The sequence below is a fragment of the Megascapheus bottae genome, chromosome 16 (assembly GCF_031878675.1).
Source record: "Megascapheus bottae isolate mThoBot1 chromosome 16, mThoBot2.hap1, whole genome shotgun sequence".
In the NCBI taxonomy this organism is placed as follows: Eukaryota; Metazoa; Chordata; class Mammalia; order Rodentia; family Geomyidae; genus Megascapheus; species Megascapheus bottae.
The window spans coordinates 29,310,263-29,323,697 of record NC_143524.1 but is presented as its reverse complement, the minus strand read 5'-3'; the positions used below and the strand labels follow the sequence as shown (position 1 = coordinate 29,323,697).

The 13,435-nt window shown below is 36.1% G+C and overlaps 1 protein-coding gene across 2 annotated transcripts in view; it reads left to right on the top strand.

Annotated features, from left to right (window-relative positions):
* Positions 1-13,435, top strand: part of Nell1 (neural EGFL like 1) — a 761,263-nt gene that overhangs the window by 736,688 nt on the left and 11,140 nt on the right. For both annotated transcript variants that reach the window (XM_090347997.1, XM_090347996.1), the window contains one exon: positions 8,558-8,751. In XM_090347997.1, the coding sequence (XP_090204123.1) occupies positions 8,558-8,751 (194 nt within the window). The remainder of the gene's footprint in view (positions 1-8,557; positions 8,752-13,435) is intronic.

The following is a 13,435-nucleotide window of genomic DNA, read 5'->3' as shown; positions in this document are numbered from 1 at the left end:
TTCTGGATTTCGCTAACACATGTGATTTTATGCAAGGCTTGAGAATTCAAGTGAAAATAAAGCAGGGTGAAGGAATGCTCTGTCATGGTACAGAGCTGAGTATATTCTCAAGACACAAGCAGGGAAATAAGTGACATAGAATCCTTCATGAGAAAAATTACACCAACCACAGGAGCAAGAGCAATGATGAGACAGAGAAGCACCTTTGATAAACTATTCCATGATTTCATTGTATTGCTCCAAATTACCAAATGGAGTATATTTGCTTCAATATTTTCAACGAATGACCCCAGACCTCACGATGTTAGAAACCTTTTCCAAAATCATATAATTAATATCTTTCAGAGAAAAAAATGTACCTATATTAACTTACTACTTGGGATTTTCACTCTTTGTACCTTAGGGACCTTTTAATACCAGGAGGAACCTTTTAATACCAAGAGGATTTTGGCAACAGGTCACATTAGTGGTGCTAACCATTGTTGGATTCCAAAGAGCTTTTAAGATTTTTTAATTAGAATGGTGTTTGTTTGTTTGTTTTTTACTGTGGAGAAATAGAAACAAAGAACAAAGGTAGAACTTCTACAGAGACTAATAAGTTTTTTTAATGGGAGAAGACTATAATATCCACACCAATACAGCATAGAGGACTTTCATCCTCATTGTTAAGTCATTTCTTACCAGTAGTCTATCACAGTAGAGGCTTAATAAAAAGGTGAGAAATTATTTACTTGATGGTTGAGATAAATTAATAGGTGCAAGGATAATCAGGGAAATATGGTGTACCAAAAAGGGTTGAAGAGAGAGCTGTTAGGAGATAATTATTAACAATGTTTATTTCAATCTGTACTAATAAGAATGATTAATTGCAACACAGCAGTCATGAAAAACCTTAGGTTTCTGAAAACTTTAGGCTCATGAAAGACTTTCATCATGAAAGATTTTGGTTCTGAGGGTAGGATCACAGGGAAGCTTACACATTTCACAGACAGGAAAGACAAACAAATAGAGAATGTTTCTAGTAATAGATACCAAGAAACAAGGTCTGCATGTGCAGGCTAGATGCAAAAGTAGTGATTCCAAACGCTCTTTTCTTTTCTCCCCTTTAATTAAATAGCTCGCTCAAGAAAAGGAAAGGAGGCTGGGTGCAGGGGTTCACTCCTGTAATCCTAGCTAGTCAGGAGGCTGAGATCTGAGGATTGTGGTTCAAAGCCAGCCCAGGCACTAATGTCTGTGAGACTCTTTTCTCCAATTATCTACCAGAAAACTGGGAGTGGTGCTGTAGCTTAATGGGTAGGGTAGTATCCTTAAGCTGAAGAGCTCAGGAACAGCACCCAGGCCCAGAGTTCAAGCCTCACAACTACCACCACCACCAACAACAACAGCAATAATAGAAGTAAAAGGAAAATAAATTATTTGTTTTATTTTGTAATACAATTAGATACTATATATTATTAGCTATTTCAAAGGAAAAGAGTTGTTTTATTTTCCCCTGACCCCACATATTTGGTAGATGAAACAGAGACTGAGGAGTTCACACTGAAGGGACATTGAGAATCCTTAACAGCATTTCAAACAAATTCTTACTTACCTCTTCTTTCAGTCTTTGCCGTGTGTGTGTGTGTGTGTGTGTGTGTGTGTGAAGTATTTCACATTTTGTTAAAGTGCAGTGGCCAAAGCCCTATGCTGGTGAATCCTTTTTAATGTGTCTTGTGTGTCAACCTCATTCTTAATAATCTGTTATCAAAAAGTGACAGCTTATCTAGGTGTGGTATGACCACGAGACCACAGAAAGAAGCAAGGTCCCCTATTGTGGTCCCAAATCTGTGTAGCTCAGTGCTTCATCAGTCTTTTATTTTGCAAATCACAGTCGACAGATTTCTATACTTGCTTCACTTATTTGATGATGTGAGGTATCATTTTCCCCCATATTTTTCACTCTGGCACTATAAAAGAAGGATTTCTGCTTTAGCTGTTTCTGAGGAATCTTTGTTCGATCCCGACTATCATTAATAACCCCCCAAGCTCTCTTCTCCTTTCTGCGCTAGTGATGTCTAATAATGATTTCCAAGTCAGAACACACACAGCTGGATATTCAAACCCCAGGTTACATTTTGTTTTCTGACACGCTGCCTGTGTTGAGTTTGAAGCTGAAGATGAGATGTGGGGTGGAAGTTATTCAGAAAAGGAGGAATATGAGATAATGAGAAACTTCATTTGTGTGAACTAACTGCTACCAAACTCTTAGGGAGGGAGGAGGAAACATTTTCCTTGATCTTTGAAACCAAGTTGTAGAACTTTTCACCTCAAAGGCAGGTATCATTACAGTGCAATGCTATTAAAACAACCAAAGAGCCATTTTTATTGAAGGATAGGAAATTGTTTGGTTGCCTATAATATAAACATCTCTGAATTGTATTTTTTTACATGTTCAAGTAAACTAAGAACCTCACCTCAAAGAAGGAACCACATTACTATGTAGATCTAGATTTTTTCAGTTACTTTTTTTTCCCTTTCTTTCTTTTATTGTAATTAGTAGAAGGGTTACAGTTATATTTATCAGATGGAATGTGGGATCTAGATTTTTTAAGGCAAAAAATGCAAACCATAATAACATCTTTCAGAAACTGAGAAAATTCCAGTATAGGAAACTTAGTTCTAGGGCGAGCTTAGTCATGGAATCATCTTGAAAAAAAAAAGGCTCATCGGAGTATAGAACATTCAGATCACAAATTTATAGGGAGAAACATAAAGAAATTATAGAAAGCCATTGTTCACAATAAGAAAGAACAAGTAGACAGTAATGATTATAAAGTTGAGTAAGAATACTTTGCTTGATTTTTGTTCCATTGTTTTTGTCATTGGGAGACATGTCTGATGATTTGGGTGATTCTCATGAGTGAATATTTTTGTATTAGTTCAGCAGAGAACAAGTTGCAATATGTAAATAGGGTGCCTCTTCCTTCCGGGTTTCTTGGGATATGTAGAATAGATTAAGTTGGCTTTGTGCACAGCAAACAGGTCTATATTACCAAGAATATGAATAATGTCAGTTTCCATAATTGCTAACATCTGGCTTTCTATAAATCTGTTAAATTGCATGGAAACAGAATTAGATTTCTCTGTCATAAGTAAAGCAATTACATGGAACTCTGTAGGCAATATGGCCCTATATTCTATTGTGAAATCTTTTCATTCTGGATAGCAAATTCTACTCAGTTAGATGTGTTCCTCTTCATGTTCAGATTTTTTTAATTTATTAAAGAAAAACGCTGCTAATATATTTTCAGCTTTGTAAATATGAAATAACAAACTATTTATAAATCATATTATTCTTGGCATTGATTGACTGTTTAGGGATTATGTTAAAGGCAACTTCAAATTACAGGTCTTTTCATAACCACTGGTGGTGTGTTGGCTGAAATTACATTTCCATGCAATTTCTGAAGTGATTTGTTAATGGGTCTTCCTCTGCTTTGGAGGATAAGCATTTAATGGAAAAATAAAATGTCTTTGGGGGAGGGTGGAGAAAGCATTGCTTTCTTATTTCAAGGCAATGACTATTTTTATGTATTTGACTTTTAAACTAGATGCAAGTACCATTACAGCTGAGAAATTAATAATAAAATGTTTATCCTAAAGGGCAAAGGTGTTTTTTATGCTTTATACTTCTTGGACACTTAAGAACAGGTTTGGCAAATTAAGCTTTTATAAATATTCCTGTAGTGAATTTCCTCAATTTAGGTAAATTAAATTAAATGACTATATTTCCCATCCTCAATATTTTCTGTTTTCTTGACATTGGGAAGAAAAATAAAAATGAAATTTAGTTCATCTCTACAGTTTCACTTCTATGGAGATAAGCACCAGAAGTGTGTAATTCCTTGGAGTTTTTTTTTCTTTTCATGAGATATGCAGATAACATCCAGAGACAGCAATGTCAGTAGTAAGCTTGATGCAAAATGAGGGGTGATGATGCTTAAGCAGGATTTTGGAGACTAAGAATGATTTTTGGCAGACTAGCCATCGTGTTTTCCCATCAGTTAAATCTATACTTTACTAAATTCAATATCCATTAATAAAAATAAGTTAAAGAAGAAAGTAGGTTAATAGTAACAACATGGGTGGATTTTTTTATATATGTTATGGACATATGTATATAATTATGAGATACATCAGGATAATTTGAAATATAGACACATTATAGAATGGCTAAATAAAATTTCCTTAAAGAGTGTATTTGGTTATTTGAAATTTGATAGGGAAGGGGGGAAAGCCAAGACTGGTGGGGGGGTGGGGGGGTGGGTAATGGGTACCAAGACATGTGAAAGGGTATCAATGTATGTGAATTAATGCACCTTCTATCTGGCAAATATCATGTAACCCTTTTACTAATTACAATAAAAAATTAAAAAAAAAAGAAAAGAAAAAAGCCGGAAGTGGAGCTGAGGCTCATGGTAGAGTTCTGGCCTTGAGAAAGTCCAAGGACAGTACTCAGGCCCTGAGCTCAAGCCCAAGACTGGCAAAAAATATTAAATAAAAAAAAATAAAATAAAATTTCCTTAAACACTGTTACCTATATTCAACACAACTTGCTCTTTTTTGCTCACTGACATTTTGTTCTCAGTGATGTTGAATCAAAATGAGAATAGACAAAAAGTAATAAATGAAGTGTTACATAGGGGTTTAATATTCTGACTACTTGAACTTTCTATTAAAAGCACTAGAGAAATACAGAGCATAGGAGTGATGTGGGGCGATTTGCCTTTTTTTTTCTTTTTTTTGTGTCAGTCCTGGAGCTTGAACTCAGGGCCTGAGCACTGTCCTTGGGCATTCTCAAGGCTAAAGCTCTACCATTTGAGCCATAGCACCACTTACAACTTTTTCTATGTATTGGTACTGAGGAATTGAACCCAGGTCTTTGTGCATGCTAGGCAAGCACTTTATCACTAAGCAAAACTCCTGGCCCCTAGGTTTGCTTTTTCTTTAAATTTAATTTTATCATGAAGGTGATGTACAGAGGGGTTACAGTTACATATGCAAGTTAATAAGTACATTCCTTTTTTCTCCCAGTTTCCCTCACCCTAAAACCCCACGCTGTAAAGCTCATTTCCAACATATTATCTTCCAAGTATCACTGTATATTGGTTCATCCACTGTCCTTTGTCTCACCATTTTGTTGTTTCCCCAATTCAGACAGAGGTATCTCCAAGACACGGTAACAAAATATAGTGACAACAGGGGATAAATGAAAGGAAAAAGGAATGACTTCATAACTTTACACAGTATACTAAAAACAACAAAGAGAAAAAACCATTGTCCTCCCAAAGATGCAATGGTTTGCATTTGGCTGAACATATATGGATCCTACATTACACCGTTAAATCAATTCCTAGTCATAGTAAGAGGGAACACTCTTAAGGTCCTCCACATATCACAAATCTCACTGTCAGAAATCACTACATTTAGAATAAGAAGAGGTTTGGAAACAAGAGTTCAAACAAGAAACTAATGCAATAAATTCCCAGTGATGAGTATGAAGATCTGAACAAACAGTTTGAAAACAACTTAATTTTTTTCTTCCATTTTTACATATAATGAAAAATCTACTTGATATCTACTTGATCATTCCTTCTCATGACAATCTTTAAACCAGCAATGGCCCTTTTCTCTATCACAATCTTCTACTTCTGTCATTGATCTACTGCTGAGCTTACTAATATCCTTTCAAGGAAATATAATTCTAATCATTTTTACTGAAGAACACAGGCACTTTACATGCACGCTAGGTGTGAAGGTGTTGAAAATAACATGTGAGACAGCACTCTGCTTAGGGACATGGAAACAAACAGATAACTATTAGTTGTCTTCTGATTGGAGGGCTTGATATTAGATTAATAACTTGTCCTAATCCTAAACTTCATATCACAACAAGGCATAAAATTTTAATCATTTTGTTAAGGATAATGGAACCCAAATTTAAAAATCATAAATGGCTTTTCCCACGAAGTACACTAGGCAATTTCAAAGGCATAAAATCAACTTTACTGCTACTACTATATATTCTTGTTATAGATAAATATGTGTGTATTTATATAAACCATAAAGCTACACACACACAAACATACACACACACAATTTCAGCTCTTCAAAAATGTTTTCATGTGTTACATCATAAGACCACAAGACAAAAATAGTGATTTCACATTTAGCATAAGGGGAAAATGAGGTCTTATGGCTAGGACTCATTTAGAGCAGGGACTGCATTTTGAGAGTTCTGTCAGAGTCACTATTAATTCTACTTGCTGTACTATGACAGCTTAAGATTTAAAAGTCATTTGTCATCATAGTGGAATGTTTTGTGGTTTTATCTACTTTCAACTATTTATTCTGTAGACAGTGTAATTCATTTTCACAGGTAAAAAAATACATCTTATATTAAACCTCTTCAGTACTGTTGAAATTCTGAGTTTTATGTTGCAATTACCCAGAATTTGTCAGAATTTTGAAGCAACTGAGACTTGATAAAAATGGGAAATCTTAATCATAAACTGCTATGTTAAGTAGTATCTCCTTTGTATAACTATTTACAGATAATTTATTTTAAAAATAAAGATTTTAATTTAGTTTTACACAGAAGCAAAGAAAAGGATGGGGAAGTCAGGGACCAGTTACTTATATTATACATTTACCATACACACATAAAACTTTGATTCACAGAAGAAAAACAATACATTTTATTACATAAAGGAGAACAATATTCCCAGAAGATAATGACTCCACAAATATATCTTTTGTCTTTCTTTTTTTTTTGCCAGTCCTGGGCTTGCGCTCAGGGCTTGAGCACTGTCCTTGGACTTTCTCAAGGCTAGCACTCTACCACTTGAGCCTTAGCACCACTTCTGGCTTTTTTCTATGTATGTGGTACCTGGTACCGAGGAATCAAACCTGGGTCTTCATGCATGCTAGGCAATCACTCTACCACTAGGCCAAACTCCTGGCCCTCTTTTGTCTTTCTTTTACCAGTAACAACCTAAAACAAGTCATTTAGTTAATGAAAAATGATACTTCCTTTCTTAAAAAAATTCTTTAGAAATCATACTGAATCATGATGGCTAGTTTCAAGCCAAGGACAGCCAATTACCATATGACCCTCAATTCATTCAATCATATGGTGATTCTTTCTAGGTGACTCACATCCATATTCTTCTTTCTCTACATTAATTCTCCCTAACTAAAACTGGTATTGACGAAAGTCGAAAACATTTGAAGTCGAATCTTCTATTTAATTATGTGCTTATTATATACTAGTCATTTCCCACACCACAAATGTTTTACTTTGGACATATTATTTAGCTTCCTTACTTTTCCTTGATCTTTATAAGCCATAGAATCCAACTATGGTCCTCTAAAGCTCTCCTCTCCTCATTCTTCTCTGTTACAATAGTAAAAATCATACAACAGAAAAATAAATGATAATGATGGATCATGATGACAGATAGATTTGACATCAGTTAGATGCATGAATAGATACTTAGATACATAAATACATTAGCCTCAGGAAATGTTACCTTGTAATATATTTTCCCCTCACTTTAAGAAAGATATTTCTTGAAAAGGTTATTGAAAGTAAGAGTTGTGTGCCTTATGAGGTAATGAATTACCTGTTAGGAAAGGGCTCAGACTGGGCTGGACAGGTGTGTGCTTATGATGTTAAAGCTACTTTAAGCTTGGAATAGGTTGAATGGGCTTACAGTTTCCTTCTATATTTGACTATCAGTGAAAATAGCACAAAATTTGTAGGTCTTTCATCAGCATACATACAATATTTTGGTTGGAGAATAACTGCCATGGGCTATTTATGTTAAAGCTACTTTAAGCTTGGAATAGGTTGAATGGGCTTACAGTTTCCTTCTATATTTGACTATCAGTGAAAATAGCACAAAATTTGTAGGTCTTTCATCAGCAGACATACAATATTTTGGTTGGGGAATAACTGCCATGGGCTATTAGGGTGCTAAGGACCTTTTTAGACAAGGCACTTACCAACATTTATTCCCATTACAGACTAATTCTGAATCCCGAGAACAGCCTACTTGGATCAAGGATGCCCTATTGTCCAGTAGCTTTTACTCAGAAGCTGGTCTACATGTACATTTTCTAAAAGACCTAGGTCTCCATGTAGGTAGGACTACTGCATAGATGAGACCTCCAGGCTATCCTAAACCAAGTTAGTTCAGAGCTGCTACTGATTATTTTAGTAATTGTAGTCAGACAGTTATAGATTCAGTCTCAATAAGAGCCACCTACTAGCTAACCGTGGGCATGCTATTTCCCTCTGCAACTCAGCTTCATTATTTGCAAAACAGGGACAAGAACAGAACCTCCTCCACAGAGCTGCCTTGCAGGGTAAATGAGATAATACATACGAACAGCTTGGCAAAGTACCTGGCACAAGCTAAATGCACAATAATGCTAGTTAATGTTCTTGTAAATTATTGTTATTTCCTCAGCTCCCTTGGCTAGATTCTAAACTTCAGTGTTTTATTTATTGCAGACATTGACGAATGTGCCTTAAGAACTCACACCTGTTGGAATGATTCTGCCTGCATCAACTTGGCAGGGGGTTTTGACTGCCTCTGTACCTCTGGGCCCTCCTGTTCTGGTGACTGCCCCCATGAAGGAGGACTGAAGCACAACGGACAAGTGTGGACCCTGAGAGAAGACAGGTGTTCTATGTGTTCCTGCAAGGTGAGACTGCAGGAATTGTAACTGCTTTGACAAGAGAATCTGTTTCCCTACCTTTATCCCAGGGGCTGGTGACTCCTGTAGTTCCTGAAAAGGCTCTTCTTCTAATCCCCCAAACAGCTAGTGGTGATGTTGAGTGACAGGAAGATCTTCTTTGAATTTATTGTGCTCTCAGTGAATACTGAGGTATGGAATTGAGATTGGGAGGGGAAGCAGGACAGAGAATTCAAAGCTAGTCCTCCTACAGAGAGCCCACAGTGCCTTGAAGGCTGGTTGAGTGACATTAGTGAGCCATCATTTCACACGCACACAGAATGGCTGACTAAAACAGCTCTTTGCCTACAATGATCACCCATATGAACTGCTTGCTTTCGTGTTGATATTAACCAGAAAAGCAAGACTTATAGATTTGTACCCAGGGGTCAAAGACAGGTGGACTTCCGTTCTGAGCAAGTGATCGTGATCATGTGTGGCCTGTAAGTAATTGGTATTCCTGTCATCTCTATGCTGGGTCATTTTTTATAGTAAATTGTTTGATAGTGAGTTTACTGCCTATGGAAATAAAATTCTGTCACCATTGTGGCTTTGCTTTATGCTTTGCAAAATGGAACTATGAAAGTGTTTGATTTCCTTGTGCTTTATTTCTTCTTTGCTGGTCTTTCCTGTTAGTTTTCCTTTGTTATTGCTTTATTGTAAGTATTACCTTGTATTTCTGTATTTCTTGGGATGAGACTACTTGAACTTGGACTTGATGAAAATCCAGAAAAATTACTTGGTCAGTTGTCAAATAGCCAGGTCTCCTGATAAGTTTTGTGTTTCATAAATATGTCGCTGAAATAAGCTACAAGAACTCATTCATTTCTTCCACTGCCTTTAAGTTCTATCATGTTCAAATAGACCCAGGGAGAAGTATATCACCACATACCAAAACCAGTATTTCCCTTATATCTGAATGTTTCCATAACCAAAATTAACATTCTTTTCTCCCATTTATTGAGTGGCTGCTGTGTTTTGCACAGTCATTCTTAGAGCACAACTTTAAAAGATAAAGAAATGGAGTCTATAAGAAGTATTTAGGGACTGGGAGTTTGGCCTAGTAGTAGAGTGCCTGCCTAGCATGCATGAAGACCCAGGTTTGATTCCTCGGTACCACATACATAGAAAAAGGCTAGAAGTGGTGCTGTGGCTCAAGTCGCAGAGTGCTAGCCTTGAGAAAAGCCCAAGAACAGTGCTCAGGCCCTGAGCTAAAGCCCAGGACTGGCAAAAAAAAGAAGTATTTAGAATTTGCTGTAAATCTTGAAGGCATAAATGTCTATCCTGAAGCATAGACATGGTATTTTGCAGGGTTTTGAGCTTTACTTGTTTGAAAGTTCATAGTTTTCCCTTGTTGCCAGTCATCGCTTATGGATGATACCAATGGATGTTTTTCAAATCAATTAGGAGTCTGCTAATCCACCTTGGCTGAGATTAAATTACAAGATGAAAATTATGTTACTATTAGTAGGCTAGGTCCTCAAAAGTTATGTTAGTAAGTATGTTGTTCAACCAGGGGGTGATGGATCAATGACAATTGGAAATAGATTATTTTGTTTTAGAAAGATTGAGAATAGCAATTTTCAGTGGCAATACTTATTTCTGCTCAGCCAGCAAAATGAAGATGGGTTCTTTGCTGTTGGTTTTTAATGCTATTTTTTTTCCAAACTTTTGAGGATGACTAGACTACAACTGAAACTGAAATCCTGTATAGGTTTTCTAGGTCACTCGGCTCTGGAATTTTGCTCAACTATGGACTGCTATAAAACAAAAATTTGTTCTTTTTTTGCATCTTAAGTCCAGAGACCCACTAATCATTAAATGCCTCCTTGGGCTTCTTTACTATTTAAATTTATTATTAATCCAAGCATCATCATTTTTTTCTGTATTTACTTCTAAATTGTCCCACAAATCTCATGAAAATTAGGCTCAAATTTTCCATAGAAGAGAAACAATTCTTTAGTAGTATTATATTATCAATAACATATGCCTTCACTAACACCACAATGCTCAACCATGTTCTGAATAAAACACTAGGCAGATTTCTTATTATAATTATTGTTGTTGTTGTTTTTGTTTTACTGTGACTCCATTATCCACTTACGTGGTAGCTTCCCACCTTTGCAAAAAGAGGGAGAACCACATTTTAGGAGCTGAATGCAATACCTCGAATCAAACCTGAAAGTCACCCTCATAAAGTGAACTCTCTGAAACATCTTTATTTTCATTATTTGTAGTTGAAAGCATCCAATTGCAATTCATAAGAAATTTCTCCAGTCCTTAAGCATCCAAATGGATGGGTATACTCACATCATTTTTGAAGCCATGAAATAAAATCAAGATTAAGGTATAAATTACTATCTTTTCAATTGTATTCCCTCAAATAAAAATGAAATCACACAATAAAAGAGTCTTACACAAGTCATCAAATGGCAAAGGCTTACTTTTGAAAAAAAACAGAATGAAATTTTTTTAAGGTCAGTTTTCCCCTTGAGAGTCATTATACATGTGCAACTACTAGTGCACGATACCAATTGAAAGAAATATCTCCAAAGTGTGTCCACATACAAATGGAGTTCAATGATGAATCTGTGTCTCACAGTGGATTTGATTTTTTTAGATTCTATTAATTTCTTTGGTAGTAGCACAGCTTTGCATATTTTAAAATTACTTATCTCATCAAACACAGACAGTTTGAGCTGCTTAGAACTAGTCTTTCCCAGCAACATTTAGAACACAGAACCACGTTTTTAAATTTGACCTTTGAATTTTATTCCAGTCCAACCTCTTTCCATGGGCACTCATCTATAGGTTTTTGAGTTCACCTGTCATATTGTAGTGGCCATAAATTATTTACTAGAATATCATAGGGAAAAAAGTATGGGATGGGATGAGAGGCAGTATATGAACATTGAGGGTGACTTCACAGAGAAGATGGCCTATTAAGGAAATCTCAAAGATTGAGAAATTCAGCCAGGAATAAGGAAGGGGGGGGAATGAATCCATCCCCCAAAATGAAGAGCAAAGTCGCATAAGCAATAAGTTTGTATATCATATTAGAAATGCTAAGTGAATAAGGCTGGAATAAAAGTAGCAAAGAAATTATGGAAAGAGTGTAGTCTTAAGTCTGAAGATAAGGGCTGGAGAAAGAGGTATGGCATGGAATTGGGGATTCCTGAAACCAAAGATCATGAGAGCTTTTCTATTTATGTGTGATATGCCCCAATTGAGAGACTGAGAAGAGGAAAGGGAAGGGAAAAAAATTTCAGGGGCAAGGTTGAGACTTAAATGCCCATTTTTATAGGATGAAAAGATTCCATTTCCATGTGCCATAGACAAAAGAAAGATTCAGGACTTGCAAGTTACATTTTATGCACTTGATCATAGCTTGTATTACATTTCTCCCTACCTGCTGTACTTAGGATCACAGCAGGAAACATTTATTCATGATTTCTTTACTTCATACAATTTCAGCTAACCATGTCAACCATTGTCTAAAGACTCAACAGTGTAAGAGCGATCCCTCCTGGCCACAGTCCTGCCAGTATCTGTTGTTATTGGATTTCTTGATCATGGCCATTCTAGTGGAGTGAGGTGGAAACTCAGAATTGTTTTGATTTGCATTTTTTATGGACAGAGATGTGGAGTATATCTTCATGTGTCTATAGGTCATTCTTTTTCTTCAGAGAAGTTTCTTTTTAAACCTTTGGTCCATCTTTTAATGGGATGGGAATGTAAACTCATTCAACCACTATGGAAAGCAGTATGGTAGTTCCTCAAAAGACTAAACATTGAGCTCCCCTATGACCCAGCAGTTTCACTCCTTGGCATTTACCCAATCATCCAGAAACAAGGACATACTAAAGCCACTAGCACAACAATGTTTACTGAAGCACTATTTACCAGACCAAAGATATGGAACCAAACCAGATGCCTCTCAGTAGATGAATGGATCACAAAGATGCGGTATTTATACAGAATGGAATACTATGGTGCCATCAGAAAGAATGGCATCACCCCATTTGTAAGCAAATGGAAAGGCTTGGAAAAAATCATGTTAAGTGAAGTAAGCCAGACTCAAAGGAACATAGGCTCAATTGTTTCCCTCATTTGTAATAATTAGTACACATCTAGGACTCTCCTAGCAGAGGATTACAATAATCAAAACCTAGGTACATAAAGCCATATAGGATGAGGCTTAATGAAAGGACCTCCAGGACATGGAAACAGGAGCTTAATTATGAGTTATTTTTGCTCTTAATGTACTATGTTTTTACATTTCTCTTTTGTTGCCCTTCAGTTAATCTCATATTGTTACAGTATCTGACTTTGTTACCTGGTATATTGCACATATGTTTAGTTGTTTATTTGAAATAGGAAAGGGAAGATGGGAAAAAGATGAGGGGAGGGATGGGGGGAAGGAAATGGGGACAAAAGCATGAGAAGGGGTATCAATGTGTGTGAAGTAATCCACCTTATCTGGTGAATGTGACTGTAACCTCCTTTATATTAAAATAAAATAAAAAATACTGGAAACTCAAAATTCTAGAAATAATCAATTCATAAGCTTTAAGTTGCTCGCTGCTCTGAGTAAGGTGATAAAATCTTGGGCCATCTGGGATATGAGTCATACTATTTTCCAGTGGATTTGGGC